At 39.6% G+C, this 23,977-nt stretch overlaps 1 protein-coding gene across 1 annotated transcript in view; it reads right to left on the bottom strand.

Annotated features, from left to right (window-relative positions):
* Positions 1-9,704: 9,704 nt before the first annotated feature.
* Positions 9,705-23,977, bottom strand: part of eif3ea (eukaryotic translation initiation factor 3, subunit E, a) — a 47,414-nt gene continuing 33,141 nt past the window's right edge. The window contains exons 10-13 of the mRNA XM_038288809.1: positions 20,295-20,404; positions 13,114-13,216; positions 12,670-12,804; positions 9,705-9,862 (exon numbers count right to left, since the gene is read on the bottom strand). Of these exons, the coding sequence (XP_038144737.1) occupies positions 9,827-9,862; positions 12,670-12,804; positions 13,114-13,216; positions 20,295-20,404 (384 nt within the window). The 3' untranslated portion in view covers positions 9,705-9,826. The remainder of the gene's footprint in view (positions 9,863-12,669; positions 12,805-13,113; positions 13,217-20,294; positions 20,405-23,977) is intronic.

Below are 23,977 nucleotides of genomic sequence, written 5' to 3'. Positions count from 1 at the left end.
CTCCTTCGGCTTGCAGGTGGCATTATCCGACGCCGTTCTAAGATTACAGATAAAATGTCACAAAACATGTGTCGAATTAGCAGCTCTTGAAGCAGTGACTTTGCAGCTTTAGCAATTGCAAAAACATACAGGTCAAAGCTGCTGAACGTAGGACTCTAATGGACGTTTTCTTTCCATTTCCAGGTCTGTGCTGCTCTGTCCTGCATTGGTCACTTTTGTCCAGTGGCTGCAAGGCTTGTCAGAGTTGTGCCTTTGTTTACAAATTATACTTTACTTATAAACAGTGAAAGCAGACTTCCCCAAAGAAGAAAGTTCTACCTTAGATCCAGATGAAAGAAGTGACACAAGGACTTTCCTGTTAATACACCCTTTGACTCACGATCAGCCGATCGAGCAGAACCAAATGCCTGCAGCATCCATTAGCTCAAATCTAATGCAGTCAGACTTTATTTGGATGAAGAAAAGTGGCTATGTTACTAATAGCTTCCTTATAAAGTGTAAATGTGTAATATCGACTAAAATAGCGCTGTCTTCCACAGGCATGGACATTTTTACTCCGGATGGGTTGAAAATGCTAGAAGGCAGGCAGGCAATCAGTCTGACTTAGTGTTAGTCTTTCCTCACTCCATTTTTTTAAGGATTCCCAGTGATGTTTTACACCGTTTTCCAACAACTAAAGGAACTATTACTGGTAATAAAGTAAAAAAAAAAACTTAGTTTTAAAACATTCAAACTCTTCATTTAAGTCTCAAACTCCTCAAAGGCCTGTGTCCTGCAAGTTTCAGCATCAACACACCTGACTCAAATCTATTCTCTATATTAGATCTCTGCAGAGCTGGACTGCATGGAACGGATCTCAAGGAAGCCACCCTTAGTGGGGGCTCCGTGTGGACGGTCTAACCCTGTGGAAGATGCAAGGAAGAGCTGCAGTACGGATGTGCTGTAAAAGTGCAGACTTTGGATCCTGTTTCCTGACTTTCATGTAATTGCAAATTCTGTTTAAACAGTTAATCAACAGTTATAATAAATGATTTTGAAAGAATGACTAAAAAACAAAATATTTTTTATCAATTTAACCATATTAGATCTAAGGAAAACAAAGTAAGTTAATTAGATAAATTCAGACATTCAAGACTGACCAACATAGGCCTCATGTCTTCCTTTACAGTTTGAATCCACCAACACAAACAACAAAAACTGTTAACTTGAGATTTGCTTTTGTGTTTAAAGTCCATTTCATTTATTGTGGATTTTCTACAACTATAAGTTTGTCTCTTTACTATTGTGACAGCATTACTAATTGCCTCAAAGCAGCGATATAGAGCTGTTACTCCTCTGATGGTTCATTTGGACTTCGTCTTCAGGATCAAACTGATACAGACTTCGACTACATGTTGATATGCATGTGTTTTTTTCCCCCAAAAATTTAGGGATTGGACTCTTCTGGAGATGAAAATCAACAGGTTGGATCAGGAAGTCCTTTTATAAAAACTAAGTAAAGGAATAATCTTAATAACACCTTTGATATAAAATCTTGAAGAAACGACTGAAAGATAAAAAAAATTATGGTCTTCAATTTTGTTTGTTTTGCCATAAGTAGAGCCTGCATAGGGGTATTTATAGGGAAGCTTTAATTTAAAAAACACTCCCTTAAATTAATATATATTTTAACAATAAATATTTATTCCTTATTAATAAGACGTTTCTAATAGAAGTTTGACAAAAGTCGCTGAATGCCCTCCTCTTTTCGCACATTTCTTCACCTTTGTCACATTTTGCCGTTGATAAGCGCTGTAGCCTTTCTGTTATTCTGATTTCCATTTATTACTATTTATTAAGGCAGCCAGGTCCACTGTTAACCTAAGCAACAAAAATACATTTAAGAGTAAAAAATATATGTATATTGTTTCTGCAGAGGGTCCAAAAGTTTATGGTGAACTAAATCCTTCAACAGATTTGGTGTCAAATCATCATCTTCCCCTTCTCCCACCAATCATCTCTGAAAGACAATGAAACCAGGGCAGCCTATGAGCAAAACAGTCCAAATAAAAACAGTGCTGTGAACGTGTTGGAAACCAGATTGAGACTTAGAGATCATTAGTAAGTGGGCATATTTGTGGGGATAGTCTCTCCTTCAGCCATGGGATGAGGGAGAGAAGCCAATGCTCTACTCCTTTCAGCCACTAGGTGTAGCACTTAATCTTTTATTTATTTGAGGAAATTATTTTTATATGAAACCAAAGTGTTGCCCAAGAAAGACACTCTACCAGTTTGAGTTGTAGAGAAAAAAAATAAGTTCCTTTCCCTAAATGCGACTGCTTTCAGTGCGACACAAAGGGTCCTGTCTTTCATTTGCATGCAGGTTTTACAGTTTAAACGGCTGAGAAACCAATGAAAAAAAAAAGGCTCTGGTAGTAAAATCTACTCTAAGGGGAAGATCTTTGTTTTAAAAAGGGTTTCTGAAACCTTTGGTGACCTTTGTGCTGCCTTTGTTTATTTGTCTGTCCAGAGAGCAGTGACAGACACTGCGGTCAGCATGGCTGTTATAGCCACAGGCTGCACTGCTGGTTTGGATTCCTCTCTATAACAACATGTGAGAGTGCACGGTTAAGGTGAATGTGATAATTTAGGCCCTCTGGCACTTTTATTTTCATGATGTGTCACAAAGAAAGGGGGGCCGGTAAACCAATCACTCTGCCCTCTCCATCCATCCCTCCCCTCCTTGCTTGTTGCAGTGCACACAAGTGGAGGTGACGTCAGCATTTGGATGGTCTGGCTTGGAGCCCTCAGTGCCATAACAGCAATGAGGGGAGCCGCTGTGCGCTCTGCTCATCAGGGATCCGGGCTGGACGGCCTTCTTTGTGGGTTTTATCACAGTTTTCTCAAACAAAAGAAAAGGGAAAGCTGGAAAAAAAAGAAGCCAAACTGTCGGCCACGTAAAAGTCAAAATCTCTGAAATGTCAAGGATTCAGAAATAACCCGGCGTGACATTTTGAAATACAGATAAACCATCACAGTCTAAAGATAATCACAGCCCAGATCATGGTCCACCAAGAAACTGTTCCTCATCTACTGATCAAGGTCATTTGATTAAGGCAAAGTCTATAGAGTAGATGTGTTAGGTAGGTTTTCAGAGACCGGAAGCTGTTGAAAAGAGGTTAAATTTACACTCTAAAGTAACATTTGCATATTTTAATGGCTCAACTAAACTCCCTTAAAGATTTCCACCTATAATACATAATTGACCACAATAGGTGTGTGCTTATTTTTACATTTGCAGTAAAATGTTACATTATTTTAACTAGATATTGGCTCTGCATTCAAGAAAGACAGGTTGGTTTGATATTGTTCTTAGTATTAGATATACAGCATATTACTGGTAGCCAGCTATAATAAAAATCTAGAATTCATCCTCAGGAATAACATTGCATTAAATTTTGCCCCTTGGCCTGTGTTTGCCATGCAGGTCTACTAGGATTTATATTTTAGACAGCAGCTTATAAACTGTATGCCATATATATATATATATATATATATATATATATATATATATATATATATATATATATATATATATATATATATATACATATATATACATATATACACATATGTATACATACTGTATATATACATACATATATATATATATATCTATATATACGTATAAATATATATACATACATATATATATATATGTATATATACGTATAAATATATATACATACATATATATATATATATGTATATATACGTATAAATATATATACATACATTCATTAAAATAAGGATTATATTGGCAGCATTGAAACAGAAACAAAAGTGGCCCTTTAATCTATTTATAAAAATTAATTTCAAGTGATCTTCATACAATCCTGGATTAAGATGAAATAAATGTCTTCCTTCAAAAACAAACTGTTCAATCCCTATCTTAAATATAATCCATTTAATAAACTCGCCAAAAAGCTCAACTGAAATGAGAAGGCTGTTGGTGAAATAGTCAGTTGTTTAAAAAAAAAAGTGCAGTATTATTTTAATGTGTGATAGAGTGCAATGGATGCTTTGACATAACTGGACGACTTTGCAAATGCGAGATATCTAAAATGTGCAGGAACCATGACCTTTGAGGATCAGAAATGAAGATCCCCGCCTTGGAGCATAGTTCATGGATCTATGTGCAGAATTGGATCAGATATCGTAGAGAGACAGAAACCACCAGAACCACTCATTCCCTGTTCAAGGAAAGGCATTAACCACTCTGGGGTTTGTAAAAATCTGATGGTAAATTATGCTAAAAGTGTGTTTTTAACAAGCAAAATGTATCCTGTTACTGAAGAAACTTTCAGGAACAACAAACTCTGCAGTTATCCATAGTTCTGCAAACCTGCAGCCAGCACTAAGTGCAATAATCCCTAACATCCTGGATCTCATTATTAACATGACCAGATTAGATTTTGAACATGATGCCATCGACAACTCTTCCTCTTATTTGGCTTAGCACTGCCATGGCTACTTAACATCCTTTTTAAATCTCCACCCGACTCTCCAGCACATTGATGTCAGCCTCAGGAAAACTGCATCCTTTAGCTCTCTTCTCCATTGTTGCAGCTGGTAAACCTAATACACAATAACATTCATCTTTTGCATTGAACATTTATGGATGAATGTGGCTAAACTTGTACTCATAAGTAGAGTAGCATTGGTGTAACTGTGACTTATAAAAGGAAATTGCTTGTTGGTGTGCAGGGAATTCATAAATCTAAATGTTTGAGGTTTTTTTAAGGTTACACCATTTTCAGCTTTAAGGAAAAACCTTTATATAATAATAGATCCTATGTATTGTTTTTAGACCCCAGATCTGGTATGGAGTCAATGCAATTAACTGGTTTACCTTAGATAGAAAATTTTGAATCAATTTGTCCGTATGATCTGGTGAACTGTAAAGTGCCTTGAGATAACATGTGTTGTGACTTGGCGTATAGAAATAAACTGAATTGAAATTGAATCCCTCTGATTGAATGGGTCCATCATAGAAGAAACACACGAACACGCAGCAACTCTATTCATCGCAGGTCTGCGCACATATATATGAAGATTATTATTATATATGTTTTATTAGTATACATAAATTATATACTATGCCTGCAAATGGATGAGGCTTCATTCTATAGTAAATCTTGTAGATACCATCAAGTGCTGCTTATCCAGAATTTGGTCTATTTATTCATGTCATTTTTTGAAGGAATTATAAGCATTGGCCATTTTAAGGTTCCCAGCTTCTATCTATTACCAGCTTAAATTCCCATACAGGTGGTAAAACATAATCAACAGTTAAGTTACTCTGTCTGAGGCCACTTTTAGGGGAATAGAATAATATGAAAGGTCTGAGGTATCACTGCGAGCATTAAACCGCCTGCTGCCTTGGTTAGAATTCTAACTGTGATCAGTCCATTCATACTTTCATATTATCACCACACCACTATGGCTTCCAAGCATATTTATCCTCGCCTCACTCACCATTTATTTTCACCTCTTAAAGCTGCTCCTTTTTGCTCGTTAGCTGCAGTTACAATTTAAAAAGCATCAAGTAACGCATCACCTTGCTTGTTTGAATTCATAACGACACTCATAGGTAGATTGCAGTTATATGTGAGCGTGCATGTAGTGGAGCCTTGTGTTCATGAGTTGGTGCACAAGGAGTGATTTAAGAAGTGCTTTTTTAAAGCTGAAATATCTTTGTTTTTTGTGTGCTTTTTTTTTTTATTTAGATCCAACACAATCTTGAATAAATGAGACTTCTGAACTGAGGCATCCCTCCTCTTTACAGGCTACTTCAGAACGTAAAGAGCTCCCATGCAGGTCACATGACCCACTAAAGGATTGAAATTTAACAGCATTTTATTATTATTTTTTTTTTTTTTTGCTTTAATTATGTCTGGATAGATGTCATATTGCATTAAGGAGAAAGGTTTCTCACATTTCAAATCTAGGATTTAAAGGCAGCAGACAGGTTGAAAGTTCATATTAAAAACTGAACGTGATGGTAAAATATATAGACTCCTAGTACAGGTGCTGGTCATAAAATTAGAATATCATGAAAAAGTAGATTGATTTCAGTAATTCCATTTAAAAAGTGAAACTTGTATATTATATTCATACATTACATACAAACTCATATATTTCAGATGTTTATTTTGTTTAATTTTGATGATTACAAATGACAACAAATCAAAATCTCAAATTCATCATATCAGAAAATTAGAATATTGTGAAAAGGTTCAAAATTGATGGCCCCTGGTGCCACACTCTAATCAGCTAATTAACTCAAACCACCTGCAAAAGCCTTTAAATGGTATTTCAGTCTAGTTCTATAGGCTACACAATCATGGGGAAGACTGCTGACTTGACAGTTGTCCAAAAGACGACCATCGACACCTTGCACAAGGAGGGCAAGACACAAAAGGTCATCGCTAAAGAGGCTGGCTGTTCACAGAGCTCAGTGTTCAAGCACATTAACAGAGAGGCGAAGGGAAGGAAAAGATGTGGTCGAAAAAAGTGTACAAGCAAGAGAGATAACCGCACCCTGGAGAGGATTGTGAAACAAAACCCATTCAAAAATGTGGGGGAGATTCACAAAGAGTGGACTGCAGCTGGAGTGAGTGCTTCAAGAACCACCACACACAGACGTATGAAAGACATGGGTTTCTGCTGTCGCATTCCTTGTGTCAAGCCACTCTTGAACCACAGACAGCGTCAGAAGCGTCTTGCCTGGGCTAAAGAGAAACAGGACTGGACTGCTGGTGAGTGGTCCAAAGTCATGTTCTCTGATGAAAGTAAAATTTGCATTTCCTTTGGAAATCAAGGTCCCAGAGTCTGGAGGAAAAGAAGAGAGGCACTTCATCCACGTTGCTTGAAGTCCAGTGTAAAGTTTCCACAGTCAGTGATGGTTTGGGGTGCCATGTCATCTGCTGGTGTTGGTCCATTGTGTTTTCTGAGGTCCAGGGTCAACGCAGCCACATACCAGGAAGTTTTAGAGCACTTCATGCTTCCTGCAGCTGACCAACTTTTTGGAGATGCAGATTTCATTTTCCAACAGGACTTGGCACCTGCACACAGTGCCAAAGCTACCAGTACCTGGTTGAAGGACCATGGTATCCCTGTTCTTAATTGGCCAGCAAACTCTCCTGACCTTAACCCCATAGAAAATCTATGGGGTATTGTGAAGAAGAAGATGCAATACACCAGACCCAACAATTCAGAAGAGCTAAAAGCCACTATTAGAGCAACCTGGGCTATCATAACACCTGAGCAGTGCCACAGACTGATCGACTCCATGCCACGCCGCATTGCTGCAGTAATACAGGCCAAAGGAGGCCCAACTAAATACTGAGTGCTGTACATGCTCATACTTTTCATGTTCATACTTTTCAGTTGGCCAACATTTCTATAAATCCTTTGTTTTTATTGGTCTTCAGTAATATTCTAATTTTCTGATATGATGAATTTGAGATTTTCATTTGTTGTCATTTGTAATCATCAAAATTAAACAAAATAAACATCTGAAATATATGAGTTTGTATGTAATGTATGAATATAATATACAAGTTTCACTTTTTAAATGGAATTACTGAAATCAATCTACTTTTTCATGATATTCTAATTTTATGACCAGCACCTGTATTTGCTCACCTATTCAAATGAATGGGATCTTTCATGACCAATGTATCTAAGACCGAGACATGTAGACTGTCAGAAGCTCAGTGAATTTCAGCGTGGAACTGATAGGATGCTGCTTGTTGAGGAGCAGCTGTATCCAAGCCATAGGTCACCAGGTGCAATGCAGCGCGTTGGATGCAGTGGTGTAAAGCACGGCACCGAAGGACTCCAGAGTAGGGGAGACTCATTTTCTGGAGTGGCCAATTGTGCTTCATCTAGAAATCTGATAGGCGAGTCTTGGTTTGGCAGTTACCAGGAGAATGGTCCTGGTCTGACTGCATTGCGCTCAGTTTAAAGTTTGGTGGAGGGGGGATTATGGTGTGGGGTTGTTTTACAGGAAATGAGTTTGGCCTCTTGCTTAAACATGTTGAGATGTTTTGGACAATTCCGTGGTCCACACAGTGGGAAAAGTTTGAAGCTGGCTCCTTCCTCTTCCAACATGACACCCCGAAATGACCAGCAAATAAAGCAACGTCCATAAAGACATGGAAGAGTGTGGTGAGGATGAACTACACTGGTCTGCACGGAGTCCTGACCTCAACCTGATAGAACATGTTTGGGATGATTTGGAGCAGAAACAGAGAGCCAGATCTTGTCCAACATCAGTGTGTGACCTCACAAATGTGCTTCTGGAAGAATGGTCAGAAATTCCCATAAACACTCCTTCACCTTAAGGACAGCCTTCCAAGAAGAACATAAGCTGTCTTAGCTGCAAAGGGTGGACCAACGGCATAATGAACTATGGATTAGGACTGGGATGTCACTCAAGCTCAAATATGAGTCAAAGCTGGTGAGAATAATTTTGACAATATAGTGCAGGCACTATATCGAAGTTGGTCGTCGAGGGCCTGCAGGTATTAGAGGTTTTCTTGCTCCAGCACAGTTGATTTTAATTGAAAGCTGATTAACAGGCTTTTGCTCAATTGCAATCATCCTAATCAGCTGTGCTAAAGCAGGGAAACCTCTAAAACCTGCAGGACAGCGGCCCTCGAGGACAGACTTTGGGGATGCCTGATATATTGCATCTGCTGAATTTGTAGCAGCAGCTTGACAAAACAGCCTGTATAGAAACTGTTTCAAACGTTTCATTTCTACAACCACTAAGGGTCCATTTGGACTTTAAAGCGTCCAAATGGGCTGCTTTGAGGGCATTCCCAGGTATATTAAAGCCATATATAGAAAATAAGCTCAACAGTATGTTTTTTTTTTGGTGAATAAACTGGTGGAAAGAGAAGATATTCTTTTCTTTTTGTCCACAGTTCACTTATGTTTATCAACCCAGCAAGTCTGTGACGCATTATAGACGAAAATAAAAGGAGGAAGGCACCAATTATTGGTCTGTCCTCTGTCTCCTCTGGTTGGAACAAAGTCACACATCTGTTAAGGAGTCTGTGGGTGAAGGATACACACACACACACACAGGTGATGGAGGACCCGCCGCCCTCTGCTGACTTTTGATTTAACCCTAAAGAGCAGGTGTATTTTACATAAAATCCTTTTTTAGTTAAATTACACATGAGCAGATAATTACAGGAAAATGAAAGAAATCTGTAAATAAAAAAAAAGTTAAAAGGTCAAAAGCAGAGGAAAAGTGCAGCGGGGGCTGGATGGGACACTAAAAAATGGTGTTGGTCTGGTTAACGCTTCTTTTTGACTCCGTGGTGTCCTCCGATGGCGGGATGACTGGCAGAGTGCGACCGTGGTTACCGAGCATCACCTCTGCTTGCCCCCTTCAGCTGACGTCCCACTCGGCAAGGCTGCCCACCACGGTGAAGTGAACCACTAAAAACACCATAAAACCAACAGACTAAACAGCCATTCATCATTACTATGCACTCATGAGCCGCATCACACGCAGCAGCCTTAACTGTCCCACTCAGTGACTCAATGTGCACATTAAAACTTCATCAAGTATTACTGATACAAAAAGGCTGACCGCTCAAACCTCAGCCGCTGTTCGCAGCGTCTAGAAATAAGGCAATCATGGGTGAAAACGGTTTTACTGGTCACTTTTATTGAGCTGGTGATGACTTGAACCAAAAGCATGAAAAGTACAGCGTTGTTTGATAGACAATTGGGGAGTAACGGATGATCCGTCTTCACTGGAAAGTTAAAATCCGCTTTCCTGACCAGCCCAGTTTGGTGTCTGGGAAGAGAAGAAAAGAACGGGGAGAAAAACATGTTAGACTCTTTTTGCAGATAAGTGGGGACAATCAAAACCAATCTGTTGTTGTTGAATGTGGGAAATGTGAAGAGTAAAATGCATGTGCAAGCAGTTAAACACTAACGTTTGCCTTGCTGGGAAATGTGAGTATGTGTGTGTTCTGCTGCTGAGTGCTGGGTGGCTGACAGGGACCCAGAGCAGTCAGTCCAGATGGCGGGCACTAAATGTTCTCTATATGTAAGTGATTTGTATGCTTGAAAACAGCCGGATGTAGCGGTACTCTGCAAGTTGTTTTCAGCCTCTTTTGTCTAATTACAAAAACTTCCAAATGAGAGCGGCCTGTTTTTAACTAGACCAGTTTATGGCAGAACTTCAGCTGCAGATATTCAAACAAAGGTTTTCAGCTGTAATGTAATTATCAGGTGAGTGACACGAGATGTGTCTCTTAATGGAGCTTAAATAAGCTTTCAAAACACTCTACTATTTAGCATTTTGTAAAACAAAAACTTATATTTGGAAGCTTAATCATAAATTATTAAATTAATCTAATTAGTACTAGACTCTATTTAAGCGGCTGAGTTTAACCCAGCTGTTTTATGAGAGAGAACATACGCGATCAACATGGAAAATAAAGAAGTTTAAAGGCATAGTGGAGGAATTTCGTTAATTTTTGAAAAGACCCACAATCTCCTAACCTAGTTAACTAGCCCCACCCACCAGCGGACAAAATCATGTTTACCTGCGAGTTGGTCTAGCTCATCAACAATCTTCCGATGTGTCATTCATCGGGGCCAGACTAAATTACTCATTTAATCTCACTGGTTTATCAGGCTAGCCCTCTCCACTTTAAAAAAAGAAAAGCACATGCACAACCCTGCATCCGCTCCCGAGAGCGGGATGCTTATTAAAGAGCATGCATGAGCCCATTTCTCCTGGTGCACGCTCTGTTTAAAAGTAGCTGTTTGCATCGCTCAAACAAGCTTACTTTCCTAAAGAAGATTTGCAATTTGTTCAACTATGTCAGACTCACCACCGGTAAGTGAAAATGGGGACGAGCACGTAGGACGGTAAACATATCACCAGAATTATTGACAATTAGGAGGATCACTTATTTTGATGATCCACCCAACAAATGAACAAGCTCCACTATAACTTTAAAGTAGGTTTAGGTTTTAAACATCTTAAAGAACTATTAAATCAATTAACTTGAAACAGATGAAGTATGACACAAACTGCAAACTGTCCTAAACCAACAGGCTTGGTTAGCAGAAACTGTTGACAAGAAAAGCAGCCAAGAGACTAATGGTAGCTCTGCAGGAGCTGCAGGGGTCCAAAGCTTATGAGGGATTCTTTTTAAAAGAGAATCATTTACAGTTTGCCAGCTGCCAGGAGCCCCATGATGCTGTGGGGTTTTTACTCTTTAGCTGTTGGAGAAGCTGCTCAAAGTTTATGGGACAATGGATGGAACTAATAGAGGACAATCTTGAAAGAAAACCTTTTAGGGTTCATCTGTATTGCAACCTTTACATCCCTGCTCTGAATGATTGCTCATCTCTACAGAATGCAACAAAGTACGGTAAAGGCCTGGCAATGAGCAACTCATTGGATTCAGGTTTGCTGGAACGGGATGCATCTAGGAACTGCAGGGCAGAATAGATTAGAGGCAATAATTAAGTTTAGGGAGAAAGTTAACATGACCCTAAACATGCATCCAGCTCTACCACAGACTGGTTCAAAGTCAAATCCTAAATCAAATGAAAAACCTGAAGCTCCACCTTAACTAATGTTCTGCGATTTTCCTAGATGTGCAAAAGGAAGGAAGGAAAAATCCCTTTCAGGTCCCAGAGTGAGGACATCTGTCCTCTGCGTTGCGCCCGTCCCTCAGGGAGCAGCGAGCTGACACGCCAAGTAACCCGACGGTAAAGTTCTGGGGTTAAGGGTCTTACTATGTGACCCAGAGTGATCGGCATCTTGCAGCGTCTCAGGGACGTAAACAACTTTGAGCAGCAGCCCATCAGTTCGACAGAGAGGCGTCTATGCATGCTGGTAGTAAGGTCAACAGCACCACTATACTTGTTATACTTGGAGAAAACATTGTTAAAACCCTTTCATTTAAAAATTATGTTCTACTTACTGTTAGTTGATCCCATCAAAACCATATAAAATAAACTGACGTATGAATTTGCAGCATCAGAAAATGTAAATACGTTCAAGGAGGATTCGTTCCTCTGCAAAGAACCGTACATTTACAGAAAGTGCTGCACCAAGCAGCTGCTCCGATTCAAACTATGATAATTATTCAGAGGTTCTGAGAATCCCTAACATTTGCACGAGGGTACACGTCATAAAAAAAACACAAAAGGTCAAATTCAAACAGACTTAAAAGGGACCTGAGCAGGCCAGCTGCAGCAGGTCTTAAGAGCTGGGAACTCCAGTCTTTGAGGAACGGTCACCAAAAGTCAGAGAGCATCCTCCTCACTGAGCTGACTCACTCAGCTCAGGCCACATTTTATGGTTGTTTGGAATCTACCTTGTCATTAGGCCTTTGAAGAGAAATGGAGGGATGAAAGCATCGGTTCTGTTAAACCTGCTTTTACTGCCTTATTACATGTAAGGAGAGCTTTTGTTGACGGTTGTTCATCAACATTCTTCAGCCTTGTTCTTTGGAGGTACTTTGAACAGCCCGTTCATGCTGACCTTCAATCTGACCAGTTGGTAGGAGTTATGCGTGCCCTACGGCGACAGGCTGTTTGTGCAGAGTTTCAGTGTTTAACCAGAGCATTACTCACCTCGTTTCTGTTGCTAGCGGCCTGCTTTTTCTCAATGTTCATAACCAGCATTTGGCTGCGGAATGAGAGGCTCTTGGTTTTCTCAATCACCTGCTGGTAAGGCGATATGGCATTGTTCCCCATGACAACGTGGCCCTGAAACAAAGAAGAAAAGGGCTGAATCAAAGAACCAGACAATCACAGGTTTAATGCAATATTCTGCAAAGGCCAAACTAGAGGTGCATCGTTCCTGTTGCCTTTTACTTGAAGACTAGGTTGTTCTGCTAATTAAAGGGAACCATAGCGATGTGTACACCAGGTGTCGTCAGAAAATAAAGGTTTTGCAAAGGGGAATGTGAACCGGTGCAGATGTTCTATGTATCCATCTCAGAGAAAATAATCGTTCAATCTTAAAAAAAAAAAAAAGGAGAATGAATCTGCTTGTTGGGTTGAACAAAGTCTCACCAGTTTGGAGTCGATCTTGGCGTCCAGCCTGGCGTTACGGATGAGGTTGACGATCCATCGCTCAGCCTCCTCAGGAGACATGTTCAGCTTGTCAGCCAGCATGCTGTTGATGAAATGGAAGAGGAGATTAGGAGATCAAATCTCTTATCAAATGGTGTAACTAAAACATGACCTCTCATAATATCCAAAATATCATAGTGAAGGTTTATACAGGAATGATTAACTCTAATTTAATAAATAACTCGACTTTCTAGATAACTTAAAATATAATGCTCTTTTAATGCTCTTGTGAATAATTTTATATACATATATACATATATATATATATATATATATATATATATATATATATATATACATATATATATATATGAATAAATAAATAAAAATAAAACATGGCAAAATCCTTCGTCATAATTACGGTCGACAGGCTGCAGCGTCCCAAATTCCTCGTTTTCCAGCCACTTTTGTTGAAATTTGCATTTTTTAATTCTCTAACTTTTTTCTGCCTCGAGTTTCTTTTCCGAACAAACGGCTTTATGATCAACTGGAAGCAGTTTTGCGCAAACACGCGGAACCAGTTTTATCTAATACATCTGACACTACGGTTTATGTAAATGTTTTTTTTTTTTTTTTAAATAAAGCATTTTAAATGCCACTATAATTACATTTAATGAATTTTAATGCCAATTAAGGCCTTAATTTAAAAAATAATAATTTAATGACCCGTGGGAACCTTGGTAGTGTACAGGAGCACCTTAGGATTGACCTAAAGCTGTACAACTACTTTATTTTATGGATTAGTCAAATTTTCTGTTTGAATTTTTGGAAGATGTCTAACAACCTACTCCTTAGGTTTCCATAGCTCTAAGTGACACCAGTTCATTACTTTTTGTTCCTAAATATGGAGTCCTGACTGATAAAACGGACAAATAATTTAAAAAGTAAATCAGATTTGCCAAAAAATTTAAATTCTGAGATATGATTTTAAGTAATATCGTCCACCTAGATCAACCTTTTACTAACTTTAAGTACCTGATAGATTATAAATGGATTATAAATACATGGCTGTAGAAGCCTCGCAGACACAAGGGTGGAACAGAACTGAGAAATAGTTTCTGCTTCTCTGCAACTTGATTTTGGCGCCTTGTTTTTTACTCTTCACACGTCTGACTCCATAGCTTTGATTCCCATCGTGCCGAGCTTGAATAACTTCTTGCTTAAAATACGCCACTCCTGGTATAAATCACCTGCTACTGTTTCTAGCCATGCAGAAAACTCTTAGCTGGATAGACTGTTTTCATTGAACTTGCACTTCCCAACGTTGTCCAGATAAAAGTTATCAGTGCATCACCCCAAGGTCTGTTTGCAACATCGTTTTTATTTGTTCTGCTGTCAGGATGGAACTAATAATGGTTACAGCTCAGCCGTTCGGTAAATTTCAAAAAATTATCATCAATTATTTTAATTTTTGATATGAATTACATAAATAAAATCCTATTTATGACTAGGCTGATTTAAGACATTTTAATACCAATTAAGGCCTTGTTTTTATATTGAAGACTTTTTAAGGATCCGCAGGAATCCTGCTTCCAGCTGAGCACAGCTGTAATAAAAGAAATGAACAAACCAAGCAGAAGTTCTAAAAAATTTGTTTCATTCCAAACTAGTAAAGCTCAGCTCATGTGTCCTAAAAAGCAGATTATTAATCCCAAGCATGGTTAAACGTGCAATATAACAGCAGGCTCTCGTCATCACTGTAATGACACAAAGAAATTCAAAAAACAACAACAGGTGTCTTAAAGTGGACATTTTTAGAGTAAACAACACGCATCTGAAATGATTGCTATAATGACTTAATTTCCTGAACATAATACGCCTGTAATCAGCACCAACCTTGTTTGAAATATTCAAAGACATTGTGTGCAGAATATCAGAAACACTCCCTTCAGTCGAACGAAGCTGTAATGAATCATGTAGAAAATATGACAGAACCCGAAAATGTATGATCGATGTTCCACATTTTGTGCCAAACAAACAGTTACCTTTTCATTTTCACCGTGGTGCAATGTGTTTTGCTTCAGGCAAAAGATCGTAACACAAACCGAGCCCAAAAGAACCTTTAATGGTCCTACCCTAATGGGAGCGTGATTTACAGAGTTGCAGGAATGACTCCATTAATGGCGCAGGGACTACCCCATGTTGAGAGCCTTCACTTTGGTACCTGTGTCCACGTCAAACACACTCCATCTGGCTGGTCATGACTCACCGGTCAGACCTGCTCCTGTCACCTAGATGAAAGCCGGCTTGGACACTGGCTCGGCCTTTCAAACATCTCCGTATAGATGTGTCACAGAAGAAGGAGCAGAGGTAGAGGGGAGCTGCTCCTCTTTGATCCAAAGCTTTCCCCTCACTGCAGCTGGCCTCCCTTGTGGCTTTCTAAATAACTAGACCCCCTTGATACCCTCATCTAAACCCCCCCCAACATTTCCTGCCCTCATCCTCTGACCCTCCCCAATGCTTCCACCACATTTCATATAAGGGACCCAATAAATATTCTCTACCACTTAGAGCACGGCTGAGAATATAAAGACTGCAACCTCATCTAAAGATGAGGCTCCGCCCACTGCTAAAAAAAAACCTGCCCTGTAAAAGCTCCAGAAAGGTTTGTCAAGAGGTATAACTGGCTGGATTTTTCTCTGTGTAATAAGGGTCAGGAGGGCTAATATAAAAACAATTTACTCCGCTAATTTTCACTTCCTGGTCCATTAATCACAGTTGTGTGTGACTCATTCGTCGTTAGCTCAAATTCTCCCAGCCTGAAAAGCTTCTCACGCCAATTCTCTGCAAACACATCCCACCACCGTTACAGTTCGTCGCTCAGGAGTTTTACTCATGTTGTGAGAAGTAATCTTATTTGGGAACTGGAATTTACAATATGACTGCCGTACCCTTAAAGCTTAAAAAGAGAAGTTAAAAAGGAAAGCCTGCCACTTGAGTGTTACTAAACTGGGGGCAAAAACCACATGAAAACAGGGAGGGAAATGATGTCAGTCTGCGGACGGGGCATAAACAACAAATAACAGGCATTACCTCAGGATAATGAGGAAATTAAGGTTCGGTTAGCGACTGACCGTACGTGGAGCAGGTAGGTATACTGGCTTTAAATTGCAGCGTGTGATCAGGGTCAGAGGATGGAAAAGGATGCAGGGAAACGGATGAATCCGTCACTCAAACAGACACCATACCAACACTTTCTGCTCAACAGCTGATTGCAATTCAGCTCTTTAAACTCGGGGGGAAAATGACTCATGACAACTAAATTGCGTCTATGGATCATTATTGGGAATCTGACATGTTCAAAAAAAAGAAAAAAAGAAAAAGGATTGGTTTCCTAATGATGCAAGTTCATGTTTCGATGGTTAACACGTGTCAGGAATGGAAAAGTGACACCTAAGTTTCCATAGCTGGAGTATAGAAAATAAGGGAACCAAGAGCGGTCGTTGCTCTTAAATGGGATTGTTTTTGAGGATCATGCCTTCATTTTATTCTGTGGGATTTATGAGCCACTAATCTGTGAATTTAGTGTGTTTTCCACTTTGCCTTCAATGTTGATTGCAGCTTAGACAAGTTACAATGCCTCTAAAATACTGATACTGAAGGAACTTTGAACATCTAACAGATCTGTAGTGATACCAAACTTGAGTAGGAAAATAAGATGATAGGACACCTATAAGTTGTAAACTCCTAAGATCTGTCCTTTCTGCAGACTGGCTAGAAGAAGGCAACCATTAAAAGAAAACCACTCCAACAAACAAATGCAATTATTCATCCTCATATAACGACACAGTCAACAGGTTAAAGAGGATGTTCTGGTCCCTGGTTCAGACCAAAAACCGAACTTCCTGGCTTACTTGTAAAATAGCTTTGTGACAGCTTTGTGTACTGTTGGTTTGTGAAAAACCAACAGTACTTATAAAACAGAATATTTAAGCCCAGTAAGAACATACGGTGGTGGCACCATCATAATATGGGAATGTTCTTCACTCGGAGGCTAAAATGCCTCACAAACCAGGTCTAGACACAACTGAAAATCTGTGGAAGGACTAAAATTTTACTGTTCACCAATGTTCATGATCCATTATCAGCAACAGATATTTTACTATTTAACAGACTGATACCCAAAAGAACAGCAGCAAAACGTGGTTTTTATCAAGTACTAAAAATACATTACAAACTTTCCTGATAATGCAAAAACCATGCAACATTTTTCTGCCAGTTTATGATGAAGTCTTGATCAAACAATAGTGAATTGTGTGACAAAATCAAGAGCTGGTGGAAATGTTGTGGAAATTTGACAGTTCCTATATTGATGGTACTAGATAGTATTTTACGTAGATTGGGTTATAGGGTGATGAAGATGAAGAAATGAAGGCTAAACGTTGAATCCACATCTTAACAATCAAGTAACCCGAGGAAACAGTGAATAAAACCTGACTTCCAATGCAACATCAGTGATTAAATGATTGGAGCGCAGTGCTGGTGGGGCTGTTTTGCTTGATAATTTAAGTGACTGGGGGCACATGTCAGTCAAGTCCAGGTCAGATGTGCTGATCAAAACAAACAAGGTCTGGTTTCCTCACCAGGGACCTAAGCTAAGCCCTAACTCTTGTCAACGAGCTCTGTGCAGCATAAAACAGGACCACCATGTGCCCCAAAAGGCCCACAGGCTCAGCTGAAACAGTCAAAGTTCTCTAATCTAATTTATAAAATAAAGTCTGGCAATGTTTTCCTTCCAGGAAGCAAATTTCTACCAAAGATCAGAGGTTCTATACCTTTTGTCTCATATTTAACGGCTCAGCTTAAGTCCTTAGAGAAAATTCAAGAACGGAAGAGTAAAAGATACGAGAGAACGAGGACTGGGTGGGATCGCTAGAAACTACTCTATCGACATCCGTTGGCTCATGAGCCGAACCGAAAGCCTCCGTGGCTGGTTTTGTTTTACACAACCATGATCTTGTTCCCGGGGGTACAGATATTAGTTTCAGTTCGACCCCTTGCTCTCTCAGGCTCCTCAGTTTTAGACTTCAGGCTGGGGAGGGAGGGGGGCCTCAGTACTAGCCACCTACTTAAAGAGAAGGGTCAGGATTAGGGTCTGACTCTGTTAGAGAGAGGAGGTTGGGGGATCCTTCACCAACGCAGCTCAGTTTTTAACATAACTCCTAAAATGCCTGCATTGTTAAACAGCTACACGTGATAGAGGCTACGACCCATTTGGAGCAGCCTAGCTTTGGGCTTCGAGTAAAATTATCTTCTTTTTTTTTTTTGGTGGAAAACCAGAATAATTGTGTGGTCTTTTTTTTTTTTTAATGACTCAATTGAGAGGTGGAAAAGATCTCCAGTGTTGCATCCAAATCCCCAAGAAAACATTTCCAACTTCAAGTGAGTTGTTGTGTACAAATAGGTATTTTGAGATGGAGAAAACGCTTTCCAGTAATCACATCTCCAGCAGTTACACAAAATCTCAAAAGACAAGTGAACACTTGAGGTCAAAAGAGAATCTTGCCATTCAAAAATTCATGGAAAGACTATGAAAATAAAGCCAGGAAATCAAACCAGGAAAGCGAGGTTAAATTGAAAACATACACTTTGGACGGTAAAAAGTCTAGACCCAAATGATGTGTGTATGTGTGTGGGCAATTACAAGTGTAGGGTGAATCATATTTTCTCTGCCTACAGTACGTTTTACATAAGGCTTTATTGCATAAAATATCCCCATCATGCTGAGGTCTGGTCTATTTTTGGGTCCAGGCTGTGGGCAGAAGCTGGGCTAAGTATCTGTGAAACCATCATGGCCAACAGCTGTGAAAACCTCTTCATTAAGAAAAATAAAAAAAAGGAGCAGCCATCAAATTCATTAAAATCCACGCTTGGGTGCAGCGGGCTTTTGGGAAGAGAACTAATGACTTGGAAATCCGGCTGTCTGTCAGAAATAGACATTTTCTGTTCATCGTCATAACACCCAACCAAATAAACACGGAAATCCCTGAAACGACCCCTAATTGGTGCTCCTGCATCAGAAACCTCAACAAGCACAGAGCTGAGGACACCAAACAAAATCGTCGTTTAACTTCCTCCTTCAGTGTTACCACTAACCTTTGTGGTCCTTAACAAGAAAATGGATCCAATTGCAGTAAGTCTGCCAAAAAAGAACCAGGACTCCTAATCAATTCCAGACAATCTGCAACTGGAGATTTAGACCGACCCTGATCATGTTCCACGGTTCAACCTTGACAGCAGACCTCCGAGGCACTACACAGCAGCCATCACTTCTATCTAATCCAAAGTTACTAACTCTTTTTTTTTTTTGTTTGCACATCATACATAAAATAATTACAATGGATTTGTTGCCTAAGATGCAACTTCTATCAAATACAATGAATTCAAATCGGGGTATAAGATTAAACACAAATGACCTAAAAAAAAAAATTAAAAAACTGATAAGTGTGACTAAACACTCTTCTATAGATGGGGAATAATTTCTAAGAAGGCTTAATGCTGTCTTTATCCATGTTACATTCCAAATCTGATGTAAGAAGCCAGCCAAATCCTATAATCTTCCATAATTACAGACAATTAAAACAATCCTTTTAACTTTTCTCTCCACTAATGCAGTAATTAGAAATTACTAAATTTCTTGGTTTTGGGAGAAACGTCAAAGGTCAACTGTAAATGCATAAATTTCTAAATTGTCACTTTGGAAGACATAAGGAACCCTCTAACCTCCATTTATCCAAGAAATAAGAGATAGAATGTTTCTGTGCACTGAGGCAGCTGGGAACGTCTAAAGCCATCTAAGCCTTGACCCCTTCCTGGGGAAAAAAAAAAATGTCTGAACCGGCCTAGGACAGGTGGTCTCTACAAAGTCAAACCAGCCGAGCAACCTGAGAGGACATGGAAGCAGTTAAACCACATAATGTTTAATCCCAGAGATGTGTGGGGTCAGCACGGCAGTGTGTGTGTGCAAATCAAAGTGTTGACTGCCTCAAATGGCGAATTACTGCAAAAAAGTATATCCTGTCACCTTAGAAATGTCTGATTTCCAGCCTGCATGTCCCCCTGTTAGCATAGTCCTGCTTGACGTAAGGCTTCACTGATTAGGGTTGAGTAACGTCACCAACCTGATGCTAATGCACTGGTGAATCCTGCAGAATGTCTCAAAGATGAAGAGTCGAGCATTTTCAATGAAGTCCTCCAGGCAAGCAACCAGGAAGAAGTCGTTCACAAGAACCTGTGAGAGAAAAATCAAAACACACATGAAATATAATGAGGTGATCGTACTGCTATACGGTCAGAAAGCAACTGAGATGCTTCTATTCAAAAATCAGTCCTATAGGAGATCCCAAAAGTCTACATACCATCCGTTAAAATATGTAATAAAAATAATTTTGATTTTTTTATTTGCATTGTGTTTATAAATTTGGTTTTCGAAACACAAAAGTGTCTACAAAGAAATAAAGACAGCAGTTAAAGACGATTAAAGCCAGTGACGTATCCGTCCATATCCCCCCTTCCCAAAGTTACACAGATAAGCCTAAACAAGAGCTTCTACAAATAACAACCATGAAAAACATTAATCAAGCAGTAGTTTTTTTTTATTATTATTTCCAGTTTTGGCAAATGTTCAGCAGAACTAGCTTTGCAAAGTGTTTGAGTGCGCCAAAGTGAGATAAAATAAAAGGGAAAGAAACAAAACAGCAATACTAAGCTAGTTAAACCTAATGCTTTCTAAGATCATTGCTTTCACTACGTTAATAAACAAAGCAAACCTCATATTTTATTAGGCTACGTTCACACTGCAGCCTGAAGTGACCCAAATCCAAATTTTTTTACCCACGTGTGACCTGGATCTGATCTTTCCATGACAGTCTGAACAACACCGATCCGATTTTTTCCAATCCGACCCAGGCCACTTGGCTATGTGGTCCTGAATCCGATACGAATCTGATCTTTTCAAATGCGACCTGTGTCTGAACAGCCAGGTCACATAGGTCACTATTCTGCTTCTTGCTACACAGAAGCGGCAAGAAAAACAAACACCATGGCAGACGATGATGCGGAGAGAAGTATTTTTTTTTAACGATCTTGAAAAGATTGGGGTTTTAAGGTCAGAAGGATCGCTAGATGCTCTCCAGCACTACATCCCTGTTTACTTCCGTAAACACAGAATATGCTGGCTTGTGGCGTCATTGCATCCTCTACTGCACACGCGGGACACTTGCGTTGTACGACTGCAGTTCACACAGGATAGCACATACAAGTCGCATATATTTGAAAATGTGAACTGCAACACACAAAAAATTGGATTTCACAAAAATATCGGAATTGAGCATCAAGGCCTGCAATGTGAGCCTAGCCTAATTTTCAGTGTTCTTATTCAAGTTCAGAGCTGCTGCCAATGTAGTTCTTTAACAGATTTGCTCCTACTGTGCTGCCTTTGTTTTCTCAACAGGTTAAGGACAAAAGAAAAGATATTTAATAAAACTAGTGGGTCCAGAACCATGGAAAAGAGGCAAGATGATCGAAACTCTTTCTCATTTTTATATACATTTCTTAAGGGTCAGAAATAAGTTTTCGAAAATTTTTTTTAGGTTTGCTCTTTTATACAGGTAATAAATTAGAAAAAACTATAAGGGGAATACAATAGAGATGAAGAGTCTTTTTTAACACAATGGTGGATTGTGATCTTTTCAGAAGTATATTTTTCTTCTTTAAAGCTCAACAATCGAACAGCCATTATGATCCTAGAACCTCCAGTCCCCCCTTGATGGACGGTATACAGACCGCTCTTTCACAGGACCCCGCTACCTGTGCTGAGCTGAGGTGAGCGGTTCAGTCGTGCTTGAACTGGTTGACTGGATGTTTTGTTTTTTTCTGCCTGAGACTAATTCATGTGCTTCACTCTACTGTAACTGTTCGTGACCCGGCTCTGGCCCCAGAGGTACCACTGTGTGAAATTTTCTCATTTCTCTGTGCCTGTTGCATTCCACCTCTCCACTGAGAGCCGTTTTTACAGCACAGACTTCCAACTTAAAAAAAGTTATTTGAGAATTAATGGTTCTTTGTTTTCTTAAGCCTAAAAAGCTGTTATCTGCCCAGAGTTCTGGTTGAATAAATCCAAACTGCATAGTGCGATCAGACCACGCATTCTTCAGCTACATCAATGCTTATCTACGCTTGATAAACTTTGAACAGTTAAGCACCCTAATTATTGTCATCTGGGGTTTAGACCACAAAGCTTAAACAAATTCTAAAATGGGTTGAAGAGCCCTTTTGTGCACAATCTGTGGGCCTCACTATATGTAGTATTATACTTTTCCTTCTTTGACATGAAGGCCTCTCACATCTGACAGTGATTGGAGATGCTGGTAGAGTGGGCAAGGATCTAAACCTGTGAGGCCCAAACAGGATCATTTAACACAGACTAATTCCACTGTTTAAAAGCACTTTTATAGCATTCAGAAAACTTAAAACAGGACAGCTGTAAAACAATAAAAACATCTGGCTGCTAGAGTAACCTACTAATACAGAGATGCTCCAGTTGGCTTAAAATTGATGCTCTTTTAGCAAAAGCCTTAGGAATGGATATCCATTTACCTACAATCTGTAAAACATCCCTGTTCTCTGAAGTGACTTTTCTCTTAGTTTCTTTTTGAAGGTAGGCCAGCCGATTTGCTGCAATTTAACAATACAATTGAGAAAATGTTTTACTGTTTGCAGACCATCACAGGTAATGCATTACAGATACTTTAAAGCCTTTTTCTCACTGCCAACGTTGTTAAACCTGCTTCTAAACAGGTCAATAGTGGGTTCTGGTTACAATGGGCCGTAGCTTAGTTAAAAAGGCATGGAATAACCGCGGTTCTGACCTGAAAGGTATTTGAGAACATCCATCCATTACAACAGCGCAGTCTGAGGCAAAGTCAACATTGAAAAGGCCTATGATTAAAACGAGAATATGTTTTAACCCAACGCTGGACTCATCTTGTCAATAGCTTTGAGTTTAAAGCTTTAAATTAGATCAGAGACATTCATCTCCAATTAAAACCGTCCACAGAAAAGCTGAACCATGAGTAGACAGCCGACTGCAGTGGAGAGATTTTGGTTTTCCATCATCAAGTTAAAGCCAGGTTATAAAAAACAACTACACTTTAAGGATATATTATATTGTCAATATTGTGTCATCAACACATTAAAGGCTGGTTTATACTCAGAAACCAGGTCGTCTGCATGTGTGTCCCAGTTAACGCATTTATGCCCCCGCCCCCTCCGCAGACACTCTGCTGCACCTCTCCAAAACTGTAGGTGACCGCAGACAGGAGGTATCCGATTGGCCAAATTTACATCCCCTCTACACTATGCTTATTTCCTGTTTGGCACCTAACCGGCTTGTTTTGTTTGTCTGACCGCCATTGTGGAAAACAACTCAAAGAGCAAGGTGCGCAAGAACGTACGGACCCTTTCTCCATTTGGATCCCCGCTCATTTTCGCCCTCATGCCCCTCCAGTGTCGCACTAACTTGCCCCTTGTTTTTTTCCACTTCCTCACCACCTTGGCCGTATCTAGACCCACAGCAAGTTAATGATTGTCCCTCGAGTGAGTAAACTCCAGTTGCTACTACAGTTGCACACTCATGCTAGCCTAAACTCATTGTGTTGAAGGCTAGCCTAGTAAACTACCCTCACCCGCCAGCGTACAAAATCATTGTTGCCTGCGAGTTTGGTCTAGCCCCAATCAATGCACCAGGCCCTAGAACTGGCAGGCCAATCACAACGCAGAGATGTGTTTTGAATTTTTGGATGCA

This window comes from Cyprinodon tularosa, unplaced genomic scaffold (assembly GCF_016077235.1).
Source record: "Cyprinodon tularosa strain WSP-4 unplaced genomic scaffold, ASM1607723v1 ctg107, whole genome shotgun sequence".
In the NCBI taxonomy this organism is placed as follows: domain Eukaryota; kingdom Metazoa; phylum Chordata; class Actinopteri; order Cyprinodontiformes; family Cyprinodontidae; genus Cyprinodon; species Cyprinodon tularosa.
The sequence above is the reverse complement of the archived record's forward strand: the minus strand, read 5'-3'. Positions and strand labels throughout refer to the sequence as shown.